General features: G+C 46.2%; 1 protein-coding gene across 1 annotated transcript in view; it reads left to right on the top strand.

The window, feature by feature from the left end:
* The first annotated feature begins 620 nt into the window (after positions 1-620).
* The window catches only part of GUCA1C (guanylate cyclase activator 1C), a 147090-nt gene continuing 124327 nt past the window's right edge, over positions 621-23383 (top strand). Inside the window, exon 1 of the mRNA XM_063954792.1 lies at positions 621-815. Within this exon, the coding sequence (XP_063810862.1) occupies positions 621-815 (195 nt within the window). The remainder of the gene's footprint in view (positions 816-23383) is intronic.

Raw genomic sequence — 23383 nt, forward strand, 5'->3', positions numbered from 1 at the left:
GTTTCATTGAGGCACATTATTGAGCTAAATTTACTAATTTTATAACTACATTTTATTAATTTCTATCAAAATAACGTACTGCTCAGATGAGAAATATAGACAAACATACAAATAAATGTGTGATGAGTAATAATAATAATAATAATAATAATAATAATAATATATTGAATCATTATAGAACAGTAAAAGTGTATTATTCCCATTACTATACAGCTTGCATACCAGTCAATGCATCCATGTAGTCTAATAGGGAGCTATACATGCTGTTTAAAATAGTTACACCAGTTACACTGTTTAGGATGCAATGCCAGGTACTGTATATAGTTTAGCATTAACAAGTCCCAAAAGATACATTAGTATGAGTGTATTTCTTTTTCATTTCCAAAAATAAGCATTACTAGAAACGTTGATCCTCTTCCAAAGACAACCATTTGACAATGCGCTTAATCTGACCAGGCTTCTATTTTTACACTTGTAGTCTTTCCCTGTAACAAGCTTTAAGGGGTTTAAAAAAGCTCTTTACTGCAATATGAGCAGTGTTTTGGGAAACCTTGGGACAAGTGGATGAATCTGTGGTGCTCTCTCAATGGAAATCAAAACAACATCCTCAAATAAACAATATGGGTTCAAGTAGCTCAACTGCAGATGATATTAATGCTCTGGAGATACATCATTGGTACGGAAAATTCATGAGAGAGTGTCCATCTGGACAGCTCAGCCTGCATGAGTTTAAAGGATTACTTGGCCTGCAAGGAATGAATCTAGAGGCAAACCGATACATTGAGCAAGTATTTGGCACCTTTGATATGAACAAGGTAAGTTAGTTACACCTTTTTGCTGTTAGCTGTTGTTTTAAAGATTTATGTGTGACTAAAAGTGCCCAGATGGCTAAAGTTTCCTAATGATAATTCAGCTCTATATTCTATTTTAATATTTAAGCTAAGTCAGATATTATTATAGTAGGAATTAATGAAGTCATCTGCTACCATTTACATTGCACTGCATATTAGCATTGGGTGTGGTATTGAGGGTCGACAGTAACTAGGTTGACAGTGTCTACGTCAACCAGTATTGGTCAACAGTAACTAGGTCGACAGGGTCTCTCTGTCGACAGGGTCTCTAGGTCGACATGGTGTAGGTCGACAGGTCAAAAGGACATCGTGAGTTTTTTTATGTTTTTTTGGTGTCGTTTTCTTCATACAGTGACCGGGAACCCCAATTAGTGCACCTGTCCCCTCACATGGCTCGCTTCGCCCGCCATGCTTCGGGCAAGGTGCCTCGCTCCATTACCACTGCGCTCGGCACAGGTTACCGTTCCCAATCATAGTCCATGTGGATCGTCAAGTATGAAAAAGTTCAAAAAGAGAAAAAATGTGAAAAACTCATGTCGACCTTTTGACTTGTCGACTTAGAACATGTCGACCTAGAGACCCTGTTGACCTAGAAACCCTGTCGATCTAGTTACTGTTGACCAATAGTGGTCGACTTAGACACTGTCGACATGGAGACCAGATACCATTAGCATTGAAGCTTTTACATAGATATGATCCACTAGGTTTTCATATACAGGCAGGGGCGTCTCTAGAGAGGAGGGGACCCGTGTGCAGACTCCATGTGTGGGCCCCCTCCTCTCCCGTAGCCATCACGCCGCTGCTAGCGCTCTGAGCGCTGTAGACTCTGGCACAGTGCTAGACTCTGTGCCAGAGTCTCTAGTGGTCAGTGCGCTAGCAGCAGCGCGACGGCTACGGGAGAGGAGGTGGCCCACACACAGTCAGCAATGGACTCCGGAAAGGTAAGTATAGGAGAAATGGGTGCAGTGTGTGTGGTGTGCCCCCCCCCCCCCCCGGGACTCAGGGGCCCGTGTGCACCGCACACACTGCACCCATTATAGAAATGCCAATGTATGCAGGGATAGATGTATTAAACCTTGGAGGAAGTGGAAAGAGATAAAGTACCAACCAGTCAGCTTCTAGCTGTCATGTTACAGGCTGTATTTGAAATACGGCAGGAGCTGATTTGTTGGTAATTTATCTCTCTCCACTTTATCTCTCTCTAGGGTTTAATACATCTCCCCCCATATTATGAAATTAGAGAATTTCAGAAAATATGAATATTACATAAAATGATTGGCATTTTTAGTTTTATTTTCTATTGGACATGATTGTAGTTTGAAGAATGCAAAAAAAAAAAAAACCTGAAGAAAACACATAAAACTTCTAAAAAATTCATGTTCTACTATACTGTGACATGTCAGATATAGTATGTTGTTAGCGTGAAAGTGTTAATCCAATTCAGGAATTTAAATGTGAGAAATTACAAACATACTGTATGAATGCAGAAGATATTTGAATGACAAGAACCACAAATCCATTCTTTACACCAAGGTTTCTCAAGTTTAGTCCTCACCTCAAGTACCACCAACAGGTCATGTTTTATGGATTTCTGTAATCATGCACAAGTGAGTTCATGTTTTTGCTGGGTCAGCAATTATCCTTCCTGTTTCCACAGGCAGACATTTTCAAAACATAGCATTTTGGGGGTATTTGAGGGTGGAGGATGAGAAGAACCACTGTTCTAAGTGATTTCTGTCCAGGCCAAAGAAACAAATCTCTGGGTCTTGGCCATTGTTAGAGTAGCAAATAAATATATGTCTCTCTGACCAAATGATTCTTATAACAGTTAATAAATGGTTTGCTGTAGTTGTAGCAGACTCAATTTTTTATCAGGATTATGTATTTGCTAATACACAGAGTCTTCCTGGGAAATAAAATTACCCTTAACACAGTGGTTCTCAAACTGTGTGCAATGGCACCCTGGGGTGCCTTGGGACACTTGCAGGGTTTTTTAAGGTTTGGCAAGATCACTAGAGGATCTTAACCATGAAGGCTTCCTTTGTGACGCACTCTTTTAATGATGTATAATATTTTAGAATTAAAAAATAAACTTTTATTATACTTCGTTAAAATAGGTTATTTATGCTAGGCTCAACATAGAGTGTTTACCAGCCAGTATCTATGTAAGACAGAAAGACCAATAATAATAATAACAATACTAATAGATAAAAATATATTAAAAAGTAGATACTGTAATTGCTTTCTGGCGCACCTCCAAACTTATGTATTAACCCTAGTTCCCAATTAAGAGAGAAAATCATTTTTTCCTATTGGTTGGTTACGTCTAAATATGCTATTTTGAATACATACTTGTGCATAGTCTTTTTGGGTCAAGTACCTTCCACACAGTTGGACACTTGCAGGGATACCTTGGATTGATGGTCCAGGACCAATTCAAATTATTTATGGTCAATGTAATAGTCAAAACCAGTGCTGGTGGCTGGCAATCCTAAAATATATGGACAAACAGAATTAAATCTTGTCCCTCACCACATAATTGAACCGAAGGATGATATATAAATACAATTTACTTAATTTACATATTGTTTTCTACATTTCTCAATCAGAACCTATTGGCCTAGGGGTGCAATGAAAAAAAATTCTGATACTCTAAGACGCCATGATTTAAAAAAGTTTGGGAACCACTGCCTTAACACAATTCATTCCAGAGAAAGACCAATGTCATGGTTTTGATGCTTACAAAGTCTACAAGAATGTTTACCACCACTACATTGTCCATCTGAGCGAAGACTATGGTGGAGATGTATGAAGCGGTGAAAGTAAGTGTCAGTGGAGAAGTTGCTCATGGCAACAAATCAGCTGCTATATATAATTTTATAGCTTTCATTTAATAAATGTTACCTCAAAGCTGATTGGTTGCCATGGGAACTTCTCCACTGGCACATGTCTTTTCACTGCTTTATACATCTCCCCTTATGTGAGGTGTTGTATTGGATAGCAGTAGAATCTCGCTGCGCTGAGCTACAGAACACTGATGTCACACAGTCTTTTTGGGGCGTATGTTCATATTTAACATCTTTACATTGGGCACTAAGATCAGAAATAAATGGCTAAATGTTTTCTTCTGAGATGCAGGGAGCAGTTCTATTTTCCATAAGCTTGCACTAATTCCAGAGGCTCACCTAACGGAAGCCTATTTTTATCCACTGTTAAGTAACCCTTGTACAGTATGTACATAACGGAACTTGTAAGGCCAAAAATTTGCAAAATAAAGAAAAGCACCATATCACCCCCTAAAATCCCCCCATTATTCGAAAAATTAATATTGCCCACAATAATATTTACATGATTGCCCCTGTAATTTAATAAACAAATTATAATGCCCATTAATATATTGTACAATTTACATATTCTTAGTAGAATCATATAGTAAATTGGCCTGATAATAGTCTTGCCAATATAATGAAAAAATAATTATAGCCAGTATATCTCCTTAGGTAGTGAATGGCCAGATAGCTCCAAATACACATAGTGGTTCTGATTCTGATATAAAAGCAAGGCAGACAAAGCACATACGTTTCTATTTGGAATAAACCATTTTGCAATGCAAGGGGTGAAAATACATTTATATTTTTTTCTGTGCAGGATAAATACTGGTTGCTTCTGCAAGTAGCCCACAAATGTTAGACAGCTTTCTTTTACACTGCATTTTAGATTTCAGTTTGGACACACCCCATCCAAACCTTAAGGTGTATACACACTAGGTGATTTTGTAGACAATATCGCTCATTTTTATCCTCCTGAGCAATATCATTTACAATATTGCCCAGTGTGAATGCTGCTGACGATGGCCAATGCAAGTGTCATTAACGACCCTCGGTGTCGGCTGTGCATGCAGCTCAATCTGACAATATCATCAGGCGCTGCATGTTCAGGCCGGCCGCAGCATGATGTCACTGTGCAATATCACTAGCATTATCATACACTGTGTATGCCCACGTCGGGCAGCCCAGGCCAGGAGGAGGACACACTAGGCGATGTCGCTCATGGAGCACCTCGCTTAGTGTGTATGCACCTTAAGACTGTATACATACATATCAGAACGATGTTTACTCAATGCGGCATCATCTGGGATGGGGCCCGAAATAGGCAAGTGCATACAAACTTGCCAATGTCGGCTACGACAGGGGGAGGAGCAGTGCCATGCTGCATTTGGCAGCATGGCCCTCATAAGCAATATTGCACGTCAGACCTGTATGCAGACCCGGCATGCGATGCAGGATACGACCCGCGGGAGCGTGCATCGTATCCTGTATCAAGCGAACACACTATACAATAACGCAATGAACCGGACAATATCAGCCGGATCGCATGCAATATTGAATATTGTGTACGTATCCTAAATCTCTCTGCACGTGTTGCATCTGCCCCACCTGCAGTGCAACATGGTTTTGCTGAGTTACTGTGTGTTCTTTTTTAATTTGCTTCCACATCTGAATAACCTCACTCACAACAATATTGTTTCTACTGTTTTTCTGGTGGGTTTTCAGAGGCAAAATAAAGGGATGGTATTGTGATCACGACACTTGGGATGCTGGCAGTCAGAATACTGACAGCGGCATCCTGACACTCAGGATCCCGGCACCTACTTGGTAAGTATACTAGCCCTAATCCCGAACTTTCCTAACCATCCTTGTCCGCAGCCTGATCTTACATCCCCCCAGCAGGCTACCATGGCCCTAAGCCTCCCCGGTGGTGAGCACTTATTGTGTCATCCTGACAGTCTCTCCCAGATGGCGGATCTGCTGACAGTTCATACATCTGTCAGAATATCGGCATGTTATCTTGTAGATAGCAGCGCCGATAAAGACAGGGGTAGACCCCTGTCATTTACCACACATCTCCACATTCATACATGAGGGAGAAGTAGTATCAGCAGCACATAACGTGCACTGATAGCACTGATCCCCATAAGGACAAATAATACATCTACCTCACAGTCTGTAACATGGCAGTTAGGAGCTGATTAGCTGGTACTTTATCTCTGAGGCTTAGCACATAGTACCCGGAAGTCACTAGAAGCCGGCTGGCTGATTAGTGCAAATGCATGTGATCGCACATTTGCAGACACCTCTGCGAACCCATAAAGGAGCCACTTCTAGTTAAATAAAATGGGTTGTGGTCGGGTGACCGGCAGTTGGGACCCCGGCAGTCAGCATACCTACGCTGGTATCCCAGACGCCAGTATGCCAGCAGGGGGGAAAGTGCAACAAAACCCGTTGCGGGCTCGGTGGCTTGCTGCCCTCGCCACAGGATCTATTCCCACTCTATGGGTGTTGTGGACACCCACAAGGTGGAATAGTCCCTGTTGGTCGGCATTCCGGCTGTTGGCATATCAGGCGGTCAGGATCCCAGCCGCTGGTGACATGACTACATCCCAAATAAAACCACATTCTAGGGACCTATAAACAAATTTCTACTGCTTACACACACAAATATTTTTCGGTTTCCATCTGTATTCAGATTCAGGGGGATAATTATCAAATATTGTCGAATTCCCATAGAGCGGGGAAAGGGAAGAGAAACCAGTTTATCTAGGGTGCACACAACCCAAACTAAGTTAAAATACTATATTTATTATGAGTATAAGTCCCTTACAAATAATATCTAATAAAAGCCTAAATGTCTGTTTAATATACTTTTATTAAGAATACGTATTGTTATTATATTGGGACTGAGTATGTCCTTTATTATAGTTTAGCGAAGTGTTAAAATTGGAAAAAAAGGATAAATGTGAAAAGAATGAATATAAAGTGAATTAAGATTTAAAAACAAAGCAGATGTGTGGTTGCCTTTGTTATTCTCGTATATAATGTCACCAGTACATGAACCAGAGAAAATATTTATATATTATATATACAGCACTGTACCAGTGCTAGATTAGTATGATTGCCAACTAAAGTGATATTAAACGGAGCTTAAACACTATATCACAGAAATGAATGCATTGCTTGCCACTGGCTCATAAACTGTTGCTGAAAGTTGTAATATTAATGTACAGATATTGCAACAGTTATTCACTGTCCCTGCTATTATGGATGTAAATGTGGTGAAGTGGTCCTTTCCATACTTAGTAACCGGATGAGTCCTACATCCAAAATAAGAAACAAAATTGTTGTATCTCAGATCACTGTAGCGAGTGGCTATGCACCACACACTATAAATGAGCTAAATAGATGCAATTATGCCTGCAAGCAGAAAAGACTGATGGGGATATAGATATATATATATATATATATATACATACATATGCTCAAAAAGTGTCAATCTTTATTATTTTACATTAGTCAACGTATATATCTTCTGATGTTATGTATAATAATATATACAGCTGTATCACAATGAGATTAAATGAAGTACCCACTAGGCTGTAGTATAATTGTGGAGATGTGCCCTGTGTCCCAGGGCACATCACCACAACAGTGTGCAGGGGATCTGTGTCCCCTGCAGAGCGCGAGGGTGGACAGCGCTGGGGCAGCTTGTCTGTCCCCAGCGCTGGGTGTGCGGCGGCGGCGGGTGTCTGGTGCAGGGATCGGATGTTTCCCTGCACCAGGCTGTCGGCGGGTAGCAGCGCGGTAGCGGCGCTTTAAACTTGGCACCGTTCTGGCCGCCAATCAGAAGCGCCGCCCGCGGCTTTTCAAATCCGGCGCTATCCGCGAGCCAATCGCGGCTCGCGGGGAGCCGGCCAATCAGAAGTGGGCGCGGCGAGCCAATCGGCGCTCGCCGCGTCACAGGCCCCGCCCCCGGCGTCTGACGTCAGATGCCGGGCGGGAGCCGAAGACAGAAGAAGCCGCGCCGAAGAGCGGCGAAGATCGGAGTGGCGCCAGGAGGAGGAAGATGTCGCGGAAGGAGCTCCGGTGGCCGCGGAAGAGGCCAGAAGACTCCAGGCTCCGGAAAGAAGATGTCCAGCGGCGGCTGGACGCTTCGAGGCGACGGCGGTGCCGCTGGCCAGGACGGGCCAGCGGCCGAAGATTGAAAAAGAGCGCCGGAGAGGTCACCAGGGGTGGAAAGTAAGAGAGCTGACGAAGCCCCCCCCTGGTGCCTCTCCCAGCGGGTCAGGTAGGCCCTTCTCAGGTGCCCCTGTACCCGCTCCTCCCTAGACCACCAGGTGTTTGGGCATTAGGCCCGTGGGCACATTTAGTCGCCCCCCCCCCCGGCCCATGGCGCAAGATAGGTGGGCATTAGGCATTAGGCCCGAGGGACAAACACAGGCAATAGGCCTGGGGGACAGTAGAGGGCATTAGGCCCTAGTCCAGTTGGCGGCCACTAGGAACATAAGGTGACCCTGGGCACCAGGCCCAGGTCACCCAACGGGCGACAAGTTAGGCGGGCGCTAGGCCCGAGGGATAAAGTCAGGCCTCGGGCCTGTGGGCAGTTAGGGGGCGTTAGGCCCAGTAAATAAGAGGTTCCCTCCCCAAAGGTGGATAAAGGTGGCACTGGGCACTAGGCCCAGTCCACCCCAAGGTGTTTAGGCAGGCCCGCTCGGCCTGGGCCCCTGGAAAGACAAAGTACGGGAGGTGGGTGAGCTGTGCGGCCCCCACTACCTGGTGTTCTGATTCAGGTACTTAAAGGGACCTGTAAGAGAAGAAGACGTTCGCAGTGCAGAACGGACGGTGAGTAGCCTCTGTGTACGTTTGTCCCTTGTCTGTCCCCGAGCGCCGGAATAGGGGTTTGCTCACAGATATGAGAACCCCTTCATTACACTACAAGTGAGAGTGCGAGTGTGTGACTTCTGGGTGGCTGAGGCTTTGTGCCAGTGTTATGCAGGCCAGACAATTTTACCCCAATCTGCAGTGCCAGATATACTTGGGTGTGGCAAGACAATCTGCAGTGCCAGTGTTATGCACACCAGTGCCAGCAGGAATGTACTGGTGTCTGAACGGTGAGGGATGCAAAACAAATGAACTCACAGACAGACTGGGGAATATGACATTATATACACAGAAGGTGATAGGGTAACAAAATAAACACAAAGTGAACAAAGAAGCCCAAAGGCTAAGAAACTGGGTGTCTCCCTAGTATTAGGAATGCTCAGATGGAAAGAAGCGAGATGTAGTGATTTAATACGTAGAGAACCCGAAATGCTGTTGCTAAGGGCAACAGCAAAACCCTAAAGGGTTACCAACGGGTGTGGCAGTAAACTCCTTGGTCAGAGATGGAATAATAGACACAAGGAGAGTCTCCACAATCCTAGTCCTCACTTGCAGTGCACTGGTTCAGCTTACTGCCACTAAACTGACACCTGAACACCTTGCACAGTGAGAAAGGATTTTGGCAGGCAAGTCTGAGAATACAGCCGCAAACTTGCTAGGTTCACAGAGTAGCAAAAGAACCCCAGCAGGTTAAATGACTGACTCCAGTCTTACTGCTAGGTCTGGATTGGCAGAGTGTAATACCAAATCCCAAGGCCTATTTGCAGTAAGCAACAAACAAATACAAAGTTTACACAGTACTAGCTAGCTTTCAGGAACTGACTAACCAACAAAGATTCAGCAGCATCTGCCTAACCTGAGAAGAGGGTTTATATAGCAGGTGCTGTCCACGCCCCACTCAGACCTCACAGACTGTGAGCACAAAAACCAGCACCGGATCCCCTGCCGTGCACAGAGCCTGTAACCACTGCACAGCAAAAGACCCGAACCGGAGTATCAGCTACGCTCAGGTTACTCCGCTAGCACTTGTCTCCCGGTTGCCATGACGACGTGGCAGCACAGAGCAGGAGACCCTAACAGCCAGTGATGACCTTTCACCCAACCGGTGAAGGTCGCCGTCACCCCTGGGGTATCCCCTTTTCCGGTGGAAGAAGGGTTGATACCCCCCTTAAGGTAGACTATTTTCTCCTCAGCTCGTTGTCTGTCAGCTCCGAGAGGGAATCGCCGTGTCTGGATCCGACTAAAGATTGCCAGGTCCGTTGAAGGTCCCGGTACCTGAAGGTGAGAGAGAGTGGTGCCTGGTGAGTACCGAAACTACACCTGCACGGCAGCAGGCACCACAACACCCACCACCCCCTCCTCTTACATTTTGGCGTAGTCAGCAGGATCGAGGATCAAGGACCGCGGACACAATGTGGGACGTCCCCAAGAAGACCTCCGTGCGGACGGCTCCGGAACAGACCCACTCCCGGATGTGTGCAGACCAGAGCGACTGGGTGACGGTGTATGGGGCAGACCTCCTGAAGATGGTGCAGCGGTCGGTCCAGCGTGGAAAGGAAGAGCACCGGGAGAAGGGGCGCAAGAAAGCCGCCGTGACGCCCTGCAAGAAATGTCGGCAAACGGGACACTTTGCCGATGAATGTACTTGGCGAGAGACATCCCCAACGAAGGTGGTCCAGGAAGCGGACCGAAGACGTCGGAAGGGCCAAGCGGAGAAAGAGTCCTGGTGTTTGCTCTGCGGAAACTACGGGCATGAGCATAACTGTTGTCCCTGGGATGAAGAGTGGAGCCAAGACGAGGTTGATTTCCAGTGTGAAAGCTGTGGAGATCCCCGACATAGACTCCCGGAGTGTCCATGGACTGAAGACAGGACGGACTACAAGGCCACAGTGAAGCAGCTGACGGAGTCTCGTCAGCAACTTCGGAACCGGGTGGCTGTAGAGCCTGTGTGTGCGCTCTGCGAGGCTAGGGGACATGAGCTTCCCGATTGTCCATGGAATGAAGACCGGATGATTGCGGATGGACGTGCCCAGCTCTGTCCCAAGAAAACAACCCCAGTAAGGAAGAATCCTTTCCCGCAGAAGGCGGAGGTGGACGACTGGGAGGTGAAGAGACCACGCTGCGAGGAAAAGCGTGAAGACCCAGTGACGGGGACGTCTGGAATCTCCCCGCGTTGGAACTGTCCACGACCAGGACGTGTGGAACAGGTGTGTACTGGGTACCAGGAGATGCCAGCGGAAGCGAAGGAGTACGCTGAGGAAGTCGAGATGCCAGCGGAAGCGAAGGAGTACGCTGAGGAAGTCGAGATGCCAGCGGAAGCGAAGATGTACGCTGAGGAAATAAAGATGCCAGCGGAAGAAGAGAAGTACACTGAGGAATTAGAGGTGCCAGCGGAAGAAGAGAAGTACGCTGAGGAATTAGAGGTAGAGGTGCCAGCGGAAGGGACTAAGTACGCTGAGGAGGAAAATAATCCCCTAGTCCAGATATCGGAGGAGGACTCGGACTACGGTGAGCTGTCCGCCGACGAATCCCTCCAAGAACAGATGGAGGACGACTCTTGCATCGGAAGCGCCGAAGAGAGTGACTGGCAGGATCGGGTGGAGTCGTGCTCCCAGTTGATTGCCCTCCGTGAAGAGGAGGAGGTAGTCCTGGAGCAAGAATACCTGCCGGAAGTGCCGAAATGGACGGACGTACGGGGAGAGGATCGTGATGCCGTGGGAGGACCCGTTCCAGAGGAAGATATGGGACCTTTGGAGATGCCCCACAAGGAGATGCGACAGATGGTGGTTGTTGCCCTGGAGGAAACGGATGCCCCGGAGGTTTCCGCTGTTGGGTGGTGGTCGGTACCACACCCTGAAGACAGGGACGAAGCCACAGACAGACGATATCGGAGGTCAAGAGTGGGTGACTGTTGTCCCCGTGGAGGAAGATTCCCCTTGGTGGGCCACGTCGAGCGACCGTGAGGAGGTGTCACTCCCCCAGAGGATCCACCAATGGAGGTCAGGAGGAGCGAAGAGGAGGAATCCGGAACCGGTGGAGGAGGGATGTGGGGTCACGGTCTGTCCGGGCTGGGCCCTCGAACACAACCTCCCCGGAGGGACCTCGGAATTCCCTGACCCTCGGACAATGGACGTCGTGGAGACCTTTGTAGGGACTACAAAGGAAAAAGGGGGGGGGGGGAAATGTGGAGATGTGCCCTGTGTCCCAGGGCACATCACCACAACAGTGTGCAGGAAATCTGTGTCCCCTGCAGAGCGCGAGGGTGGACAGCGCTGGGGCAGCTTGTCTGTCCCCAGCGCTGGGTGCGCGGCGGCGGCGGGTGTCTGGTGCAGAGATCGGATGTTTCCCTGCACCAGGCTGTCGGCGGCGGCGGGTAGCGGCGCGGTAGCGGCGCTTTAAACTTGGCGCCGTTCTGGCCGTCAATCAGAAGCGCCGCCCGCGGCTTTTCAAATCCGGCGCCGTCCGCGAGCCAATCGCGGCTCGCGGGGCGCCGGCCAATCAGAAGTGGGCGCGGTAAGCCAATCGGCGCTCGCCGCGTCACAGGCCCCGCCCTCGGCATCTGACGTCAGACGCCAAGCGGGAGCCGAAGACAGAAGAAGCCACGCCGAAGAGCGCCGAAGATCGGAGTGGCGCCAGGAGGAGGAAGACGTTGCGGAAGGAGCTCTGGTGGCCGCGGAATAGGCCAGTAGACTCCAGGCTCCGGAAAGAAGATGCCCAGCGGCGGCTGGACGCGTCGAGGCGACGGCGGCGCCGCTGGCCAGGACGGGCCAGCGGCCGAAGATTGAAAAAGAGCGTCGGAGAGGTCACCAGGGGTGGAAAGTAAGAGAGCTGACGAAGCTCCCCCCTGGTGCCTCTCCCAGCGGGTCAGGTAGGCCCTTCTCAGGTGCCCCTGTACCCGCTCCTCCCTAGACCACCGGGTGTTCGGGCATTAGGCCCGTGGGCACAGTCAGGCCCTTCCGGCCTGTAGGCACGTAGTCGGGCCCTCCTGGCCCGTGGGCACTTTGTCGGGCTCGTGGCCCTGTTAGCCGGGCACTAGGCCCGCGGCCACGTTTAGTCGCCTCCCCGGCCCGTGGCGCAAGATAGGCGGGCATTAGGCCCGAGGGACAAACACAGGCAATAGGCCTTGGGGACAGTAGAGGGCATTAGGCCCTAGTCAGTTGGCGGCCACTAGGAACATAAGGTGACCCTGGGCACCAGGCCCAGGTCACCCAACGGGTGACAAGTTAGGCGGGCGCTAGGCCCGAGGGATAAAGTCAGGCCTCGGGCCTGTGGGCAGTTAGGGGGCGTTAGGCCCAGTAAATAAGAGGTTCCCTCCCCAAAGGTGGATAAAGGTGGCACTAGGCACTAGGCCCAGTCCACCCCAAGGTGTTTAGGCAGGCCCGCTCGGCCTGGGCCCCTGGAAAGACAGAGTACGGGAGGTGGGTGAGCTGTGCGGCCCCCACTACCTGGTGTTCTAATTCAGGTACTTAAAGGGACCTGTAAGAGAAGAAGACGTTCGCAGTGCGGAACTGACGGTGAGTAGCCTCTGTGTACGTTTGTCCCTTGTCTGTCCCCGAGCACCGGAATAGGGGTTTGCTCACGGACGTGAGAACCCCTTCATCACACTACGTGCGAGAGTGCGAGTGTGTGACTTCTGGGTGGCTGAGGCTTTGTGCCAGTGATGACCTTTCACCCAACCGGTGAAGGTCGCCGTCACCCCTGGGGTATCCCCTTTTCCGGTGGAAGAAGGGTTGATACCCCCCTTAAGGTAGACTATTTTCTCCTCAGCTCGTTGTCTGTCAGCTCCGAGAGGGAATCGCCGTGTCTGGATCCGACTAAAGATTGCCAGGTCCGTTGAAGGTCCCGGTACCTGAAGGTGAGAGAGAGCGGCGCCTGGTGAGTACCAAAACTACACCTGCACGGCAGCAGGCACCACAACACCCACCGCCCCCTCCTCTTACATAATCCCCTGTGTATTATAGCTTCCTTAGAAAGGCTGTAAATATACTATAATATGGGGGATGTCTGCTACGTTGGGATACTAAAACCTCCTTGAGGGAACTAGGGAATATATATGACTCTTATTTGTATGGCTGTTGGGAATAAGTTATCCTGCTATAATCTACCCATGTAACGTGACACAATATGTGCAGAAATAGTATGTGCTGTATAATGTCTGCACTGATGTGTCACATTTCATGTAAGTTGCAAGTAATTAATTTAGTCTCTGCACGTTATTCTGTTATATCCATAATGTGCCTTACAATGAAACTGTTATATCCATAGTGTACCTCGTAATGGAGCACTATATCCACTGATAATACTTTTATAGCATATATATATATATATATATATATATAGATTGTTCACACTTTATGTTGATAAACAGTTACCCTATATATCATCATGCACATTTGGGTAATGTCTTTGATGTAATTTGCAGCAGCAGTGAAGACCCGTCAGCTGCACGAGCACCAGCCGCACAAGCAAAATAACAGTGATGCGGTGGGATCACGTCACTTGTGATTCCCTTATTTGATGTACTACTGTTCCCCAGCAGCCCTTAATATTCTATGATCACACCGACAACGATGCTATGGAGTAACGTCTTTTAAATATCCTTTAATACTATGAAATTATTCCCCAGCAGCCTCTTGTATTCCGTGGTGACATGATTAAGGCTCCCGGCAAACGGGCAGTATGATGACTGATATAACAAACTCCCGTATCTGACTCCTTTCTATGATATACTCACAATTAGTCTCCTAGTGACATTTATAAATTCAAGGGTTCATGATACATTAGATATACACATTGTAGTATAAAATAACAGAGAAACACTTTGCTGATTAGCCAATGCGCATTTCACTCTCAATTGGCTTCCTCAGGGCATACTTTTTCTGCACATATTTTGCTGAGTGTCGCGTAACATGTGTAGATTATAGCAGGATAACTTATTCCCAACAGCCATACAAATAAGAGTCTTATATATTCCCTAGATCCCTCAAGGAGGTTTTAGTATTCCAATGTAGCAGGCATCCCCCATATTATAGTATATATACAGCCTTTCAAAGGAAGCTATAATACACAGGGGATTATACTACAGCCTAGTGGGTACTTCATTTAATCTCATTGTGATACAGCTGTATATATCATTATACATAACATCAGAAGATATATATGTTGACTAATGTAAAATAATAAAGATTGACACTTTTTGAGTATATATATATATATATATACATATCCCCATCAGTCGTTTCTGCTTGCAGGCATAATTGCATCTATTTAGCTCATTTATAGTGTGTGGTGCATAGCAACTCGCTACAGTGGTCTGAGATACAACAATTTTGTTTCTTATTTTGGATGTAGGACTCATCCGGTTACTAAGTATGGAAAGGACCACTTCACCACATTTACAGCGCTAATAGCAGGGACAGTGAATAACTGTTGCAATATCTGTACATTAATATTACAACTTTCAGCAACAGTTTATGAGCCAGTGGCAAGCAATGCATTCATTTCTGTGATATAGTGTTTAAGCTCCGTTTAATATCACTTTAGTTGGCAATCATACTAATCTAGCACTGGTACAGTGCTGTATATATAATATATAAATATTTTCTCTGGTTCATGTACTGGTGACATTATATACGAGAATAACAAAGGCAACCACAAATCTGCTTTGTTTTTAAAACTTAATTCACTTTATATTCATTCTTTTCACATTTATCCTTTTTTTCAATTTTAACACTTCGCTCAACTATAATAAAGGACATACTCAGTCCCAATATAATAACAATACGTATTCTTAATAAAAGTATATTAAACAGACATTTAGGCTTTTATTAGATATTATTTGCAAGGGACATATACTCATAATAAATATAGTATTTTAACTTAGTGTGGGTTGTGTGCACCCTAGATAAACTGGTTTCTCTTCCCTTTCCCCGCTCTATGGGGATTCGACAATATACTGTAACCCAAACCAGTTGGTAAGCACCATTTGAGCCTCTAGTTCCACTTGTATATGGACATATGTGTAATCCCCCCCCCCCCCCCCCCCCCGCATGCCAGATAGGTTGGAGTTGAGAATACACACAGAAGGCACCCCAATTTTTGTATAAACATTACCAGTTACTTCTGGTTCTCGGTGCGGGACAGTCCCCAGGAAGGGTCAAAAGTTCTTGTTTTTCCCAGGATTGGAACCCCTTGGATATTTATCAAAGCCTGATGGGGGATAAAGCATCAACCAATCAGCTCTTAACTGAATTTTTTTAAACACAGCCTGTAACGTGGCAGTTAGAATTGGCCTGGATAGAACTTTATCTCTCTTTACTTTATCTCTCTTCAAACTTTTATAAATAGCCCCATCAGTCTCATATCTTGCACTTGCAACTCAACGCAGAACAGGGGGGGGGGGGGGGTTTAAAAAAGTGAATGCCAAGTGCAGTAAGGACATATTCACATAAAAGTGCATAATACACAGGCAGGGACATATTAACACCCGATGGACATATTGATGCTGCCCATGGGCCTCCTCCTCTAAGTTTCAGCCTCGCCCCTTACAGTACCTTGTTGTGGCCAACACGTCCCTCCTCCTCTGCAGCACCATCTTACTTGTGATTTTTGGAAAGATGGCATACGTGCACAAGAGAGCAAAGGTTCTGGCACAGACTTGCTTTAATTGTACAGTGTCATCAAATGATTATTCCAAGACATCAATCTTAATCAGATATTTAGTCAGTACTTTATATTACTTACCAAAATAATAAATGTATCATATTTCTTAAGACCCTCTTCTAGAGTGAATGTGATCATCACATATGGGTTTTTTTTTCCATTCATTTTATTTTTCAATGGGCAGTTAAACATTTTACAACAAACTCCGCAATTACAGTCCAAGTTTTAAGGATATCCATGCTTGAGTCCACATGGTTATATCCAATTGACTGAAGAACTAATAAGTCACCTGTGCTCAGACATGGATATTTGTAGAACCTGGACGTTAATGGCAAAGCTTGGGAAAGTTCGGCAGCAGGTCGCCTTCTATGACAGTCTTTCCCAACTCCAGTCCTTAGGGATCCTTAGCAGTGCACGTTTTACAGATTTCCAGGCTTGTGCACAGATGTTGCTTTTTTTTTTTTTTTTTGGTTTTTAGAAATTCTTTATTTTAAAAATGTAAAAAAAAATGACAGCAAGGTCAAGAGAGCATAAAATTAACCAAAAACACGCGCATGCGACAAAGAGAAATATAACGCCAAGACCTTCAACATGGTGTGCTGCATTTATATAGAGAAAGCAAAGAAAAATAGGAGTGACAAATAGAAATAGGGAAGAGAAGTGGGGCAGCGTGGAGTGTGTGTGTGTGTGTGGGGGGGGGGGAAGCAATCCAAAGCAGGTAAGCATGGGGTTAAATCCAACTCCAGTAGCACCATATACAATGTTAGCTTGAAAAATATGAAATGTTTACAATGTAGCATCAGAGCATACACCAGATTATTGCCTTTTTATTCCCTATCTCCCTTTTTGCTATCGTATAACACAGTGGATTATCATATGTCAATTTACAGTATAGTAAAATATCACAGTAAGGCAGTATTATATCACCTGATTTTCTACTGTAAGACAAAACCATTATAGCAGGCATGTCCAAACTGCGGCCCTCCAGCTGTTGAGAAACTACACATCCCAGCATGCCCTGACACAGCTTTAGCATTCTCTGACAGCAAAACTGTGTCAGGGCATGCTGGTATATGTAGTTTCACAAAAGCTGGAGGGCCGCAGTTTGGACATGCCAGCATTATAGCACGGCAACATGTCAGTATAAAGAGGTCCAGAGAACATGACAAGAACATTATAGCATGGCAACATGCCAGTATAAAGAGGTCCAGAGAACATGACAAAAACATTATACCATGGCAACATGCCAGTATAAAGAGGCCCAGAGAACTTGACAAAAGCATTATAGCATGGCAACATGCCAGTATAAAGAGGTCCAGAGAACATGACAAGAACATTATAGCAAGGCAACATGCCAGTATAAAGAGGTCCAGAGAACATGACAAAACCATTATAGTATGGCAACATGCCAGTATAAAGAGGTCCAGAGAACATGACAAGAACATTATAGCAAGGCAACATGCCAGTATAAAGAGGTCCAGAGAACTTGACAAAACCATTATAGCATGGCAACATGTCAGTATAAAGAGGTCCAGAGAACATGACAAGAACATTATAGTATGGCAACATGCCAGTATAAAAAGGTCCAGAGAACATGACAAAACCATTATAGTATGGCAACATGTCAGTATAAAGAGGTCCAGAGAACATGACAAAACCATCATAGCATAGCAACATGCCAGTATAAAGAGGTCCAGAGAACATGACAAAACCATTATAGCAATATTAGATAACATTATGGTAGGTGTCAGTCAAGGAACATGGCACAGGTTTTACCATGGCAAGTGGCACAGCTGAAATCTATTTTTATTGTAAATTGGTGTCCTATTTTGGTGTCACAATACTCACACCACATGCTTTTGCCCTAGCCCACCAGCAGGGAGTATGTCCAGGGGCAGCCAATGATGACTCTAGGTCAGGGGTGGCCAACCAGTCAGAGACAAAGAGCCAAAAAATCTTGTTAGGTACGCCAAAGAGCTGCCATCAAGCCAAAGGCATGTTGCAAAAATGGGGTGTAACATTGTGCCTGCTAGGCCACACCCCTGCTATAAAAGACAATGAAAATGTCAGATCCACATAAAATACATTGAAAAAGACACTTCCACATAAAATAATGAAAAAATCCAGATCCACATAACATATATTGAAAAAGCCATACTCACATAATACACTTCAGCTCCTCCATGTGTCACTCCAGCCAGCTCCCCCTTGTGTCACTCCAGCCAGCTCCCCCATGTGTCACTCCAGCCAGCTCCCCATTGTGTCTCTCCTGCCAGAATTCTCCATTGTCACTCCAGCCAGCTCACCATTGTGTCACTCTTGCCAGCACCCTCATGTGTCACTGCAGTCAGCTCCCCCATTATGTCTCTCCTACCAGGATCTTTCTGTGTCACTCCAGCCAGCTCCCCCTTGTGTCACTACAGCCCAGTATCTGGCTCCCTCAGTTTTCAGTCGCCGTAGTGCTGCTGTGTGTCTGGTTGGAGTGCACCAGTTTCCAGGATCTGTTGTGGTCAGGTGACTGAGTGTCGGGAGCCACATTTGAATAAAGAAAGAGCCGCATGTGGCTCAAGAGCCACAGGTTGGCCACGGCTGCTCTAGGTTAATGTTTACTGTCTGCCCCTAAGTATGGTGGATATAAGAGCACTCTTCACCACCCAGGCAAATATCTATAAGCAAGTTTATTAATGAAAGGGGTTAAAAATGGTATATTATCAGTATAAAGGGTATAACCCTAATCAAAGTTTCAATATAAAACAGGAAACATGAAGAAAGGGTTAATATAAAATAAACTACAGCAGTGATCAAACCAGCACATATCACCCTTACATGTATAGCATTGCACAAGCTCATTACTGGCCAGCCTTGGGTATCCTATCTGTGCAAGTATTACACCTGAGATGGAGACTGGCCCCTCACCCCTCACTCTCAACGGTCCTGTTTCACTGCCACTACGCTTTTTGCGGGCACACTGATCCACAAACCCCACAGAGATGTGTGTGTTCCTACAGTTCTTGCAATACTGAAGTAGCACTCAGCTGCATGAGGGATCCGAAAATGATGTTGATGATCACCATGTAGATATTCATAATATTGCAGCATAATGTGGACATGTTCATCATGTCAACAGACAACACGTTGGCATCTTCAGCATGGTCAACATGCACATGGGCGACTTGCAGCATGTCAACACTAACAAAATGATAATATGGGGCCCTGCCTTTTCCATGAAGCCCCACTCCTTTCATGCAATGCGCACCAGGTGTCGTCACCTAGGTAAGTGATGCCTCTGCCCCGCATGCATAAAAATAAATGTATTTCAACACCTTGCATTTTAACTTGGGTTCTTTGAAAATACAAAGATGCAGTCCTTGCTTTTTTTGCTTTAGTCCCACCTCAGAATGTGCCCCACCGTGCTGTAGCTCCTGCAGGACAGAGTTTCTCATCAGAGTTTTGTGTTTTGTATTCCTGGTGCTGTGGTCAGGCAAATCAGTGGCGGCAATGCTAGACACACAGTTTCATTATGTTACCATTGGGGGCCAGGCCACATAGACTATCTTTGCCTCTGGTTTCAATTAAAATGAACATTATATTTGGAGTTATAGAAATATAAAACTTACATGGTGAGGTAAGAAAGAGAGACACTCTCGGCCTAATTAATATTTGTATGCAAACCGGATGGTTTACACACAAATACGATGTTTGAGAGTCTGCTCAGGCACAAGACCCATTCTGCACATGTGTATGATTGACATGCTGCAGTGTTTGGGGGTGGAGTGGGAGTGGCACCTGGCACCATTCTTCAAATCGAGGACGTGTCGCCCCCGTTTTGAAGCCATGATGGTTCCATGGTCAGTATTTTTGGATGCAGACTTCCTGGACCCAGGTGTCCAGATCCTGTGGCCAACCTTAGTAAGCTTCAGCTTATGCAGACTAGCCAGTGTCTGTGACCATCACAATGGTGATCTGAGGCTGTATCCTCAGACACAGCGCTCGGATCCTCGCTAATGCAAACAGGAGGCATCTATCTCCTACAGATGCCTCCTGCTGCATTAGAATTGTAATGATACGGGATTGCACGGCAACTTCCTTGTGGCTGTGCAATTCCTTACAATCAGTAACCCTCTATGCAATGAGCAGAGAAGTGTGTCCTGTTCATATATCTGTAATGGAATGGGTGGGTGAGGTAATTTCTGAACTCATTTCCAAGGAGGCGACATGTAGCCAAAACATGGCTCCTCTCATCCATTAAGACAAAATCAATCTGCTAGATGACACTGATCCAGGGCCGGTGCTAGGGTGTTCGGCGCCCCCCTGCAAACTATAAATTTGCGCCCTCCAATATGCCTTTAGCGCGCGCCGGGAAAAGGGTTGTGGTCTCACAAGTAAGGGGCATGGCCACACAGTAGTACCCCCATTTAAAATTACGCCACAATGTAGTACAATCTTATTAATCTTATACGTAATGCCCCACCCGTAGTAGTAGCGTCCTTATATGTAATGCACCCCAGTAATAGTAGCATCCTTATACAAAATGCCACCCAGTAGTAGTAGCGTCCTTATATGTAGTGCACCCCCAGTAGTAGTAGCGTTCTAATACGTAATGCCCCCAGTAGTAGTAGCGTCCTTATACGTAATGCCCCCCACAGTAGTAGTAGCGTCCTTATACGTAGTGCACCCCCAGTAGTAGTAGCATCCTTATACGTAATGCCCCCCACAGTAGTAGTAGCGTCCTTATACGTAATGCCCCCCAGTAGTAGTAGCGTTCTTATACGTAATGCCCCCCACAGTAGTAGTAGCGTCCTTATACGTAGTGCACCCCCAGTAGTAGTAGCGTCCTTATACGTAATGCCCCCAGTAGTAGTAGCGTTCTTATACGTAATGCCCCCCACAGTAGTAGTAGCGTCCTTATACGTAATGCCCCCCAGTAGTAGTAGCGTCCTTATACGTAATGCCCCCCACAGTAGTAGTAGCGTCCTTATACGTAATGCCCCGCCAGTAGTAGTAGCGTCCTTATACGTAGTGCACCCCAGTAGTAGTATCGTCCTTATACGTAATGCTCCCCCAGTAGTAGTAGCGTCCTTATACGTAGTGCACCCCTGTAGTAACAGCGTCCTTATACGTAATGCCCCCAGTAGTAGTAGCGTCTTTATACGTAATGCCCCCCACAGTAGTAGTAGCGTCCTTATACGTAGTGCACCCCCAGTAGTAGTAGCGTCCTTATACGTAATGCCCCCCACAGTAGTAGTAGCGTCCTTATACGTAATGCCCCCCACAGTAGTAGTAGCGTCCTTATACGTAATGCCCCCCAGTAGTAGTAGCGTTCTTATACGTAATGCCCCCCACAGTAGTAGTAGCGTCCTTATACGTAATGCCCCGCCAGTAGTAGTAGCGTCCTTATACGTAGTGCACCCCTGTAGTAATAGCGTCCTTATATGTAATGCCCCTCCCAGTAGTAGTAGCGTTCTTATACGTAATGCCCCCCACAGTAGTAGCGTCCATAAAGCGCGCGCACAGACATACCTCACACACACACACACAATTCACACATATATACACACACATACACACCCACCATATACACACACGTCACATACACACTTCAAGTTCTCTCTCACCCTCCACTTACCTAAACCAGTCTCCCTCTGTACAGCAGCCTGGTCCGTGTAGCTCCGCCCCCTTCCAGCCCGTGTAGCTCCGCCCCCTTGTGTCCCGTACTCGGCGCTGTCACAGGTGAGGTGAGGTGATGTGAGGGGAGGTGAGGGGAGGGGAAGGGAGGGAGGAAGCTTTTCATGCTGCAGGTGCCCGCTGCCAGTGCCTGTCATACAGTGACAGACACAGCACTGGCAGCAGCAGCAGTGGGGACAGGACGGCGCAGCAGGGAAGGAATGCAGAGCAGGGGGAGCGCCTCTCCGTCCCAGCGCCTCCCTGCACTGCATCCCTTCGCTGAGCGGGTAGCGCCGGGCCTGCACTGATCAATGTGATGTGTGACATTTGTACATCTGTCTGCGAATGAGTGAATCTGTGTAAAGCCAGGCATACACTATACAATTATCTGGCAGATCATCTGCCAGATCTGGCTGGTTGGAATGAAAATCTGGCAAATGACAATCGACCATTTGCTCCCAAACATTTAAAAATGGAGAAAAACTGTTGATCATGCAGATTGGTTAAAGCTGTGATTTAACAAATTTGTCTGAATGACAGTTTTTGTCCATTTTGCAGTGTTTGGGAGCAAATGGTCGATTTTCATTTTCTCTCATCCATTACCAGATTTTCATTCCAACCAGCCATGCAGAGCCGGCCATAGGCATAGGCAAACTAGGCAATTGCCTAGGGCATTTGATATGCCTAGGGGCATCATCAGCTTCTGCTGATTAAAATGATATGTGGCATGCCTATATTCTGTATGTAGCATTTCATATGCAGATACAGCCACAGTCTCACACAGTATATTGGCATGCTGCATATCAGTTTAATCAGCAGAAGCTGCTTGTGCATGCTAGCCACATAGCAATGCAAATAAGATACATTTTCATTAAAAAAAGGTGCCCGACGTTAGCATTGTTGCAAGATTTGTGAGGTCACATCTGTATCCAAGCAGAGGCAGAGGTCACAGTGTTAGTGGAAGTGTGAGTGCTGTGTGCATGTGAGTGGGTTGGTTGTGCAGTAATGCTCAGAATATGTGTAAGGAGCATTATGTGTGTCATGTAAAAATGCATTAATAATGTGCAACATATGTGTAAAGGGCCACTATGTGTGTCATTATGTGTATAAGGGCATTAATAATGTGCGGCATAAGTGTAACAGGGTACTACTGTATGTGTGTCATTATGTGTATAGGGGCACTAATAATGTGCAGCAAATGTGTAGGGGGCACTATGTGTGTCATTAGTATATAAGGGCATTAATAATGTGTGGCATATGTGTAAGGGACATTATGTGTAAAAGGGCATTAATAAAGGTTGTCAAAATGTGTAAGGTGCATTATGTTTATAAAGACATTAATGTGTCTCATATGTGTAAGGGGCATTACTGTGTGGAATTGCGTATAAATGCATTACTAATGTGTGGCAATATGTGTATAAGGTGCTCTACTATGTGGCGTTGCATATAGAAAGGGCATTACTGTGTCATCTAATGTGAATAAAGCGCAAT

The sequence above is a fragment of the Pseudophryne corroboree genome, chromosome 2 (genome assembly GCF_028390025.1).
Source record: "Pseudophryne corroboree isolate aPseCor3 chromosome 2, aPseCor3.hap2, whole genome shotgun sequence".
Classification (NCBI taxonomy): Eukaryota; Metazoa; Chordata; class Amphibia; order Anura; family Myobatrachidae; genus Pseudophryne; species Pseudophryne corroboree.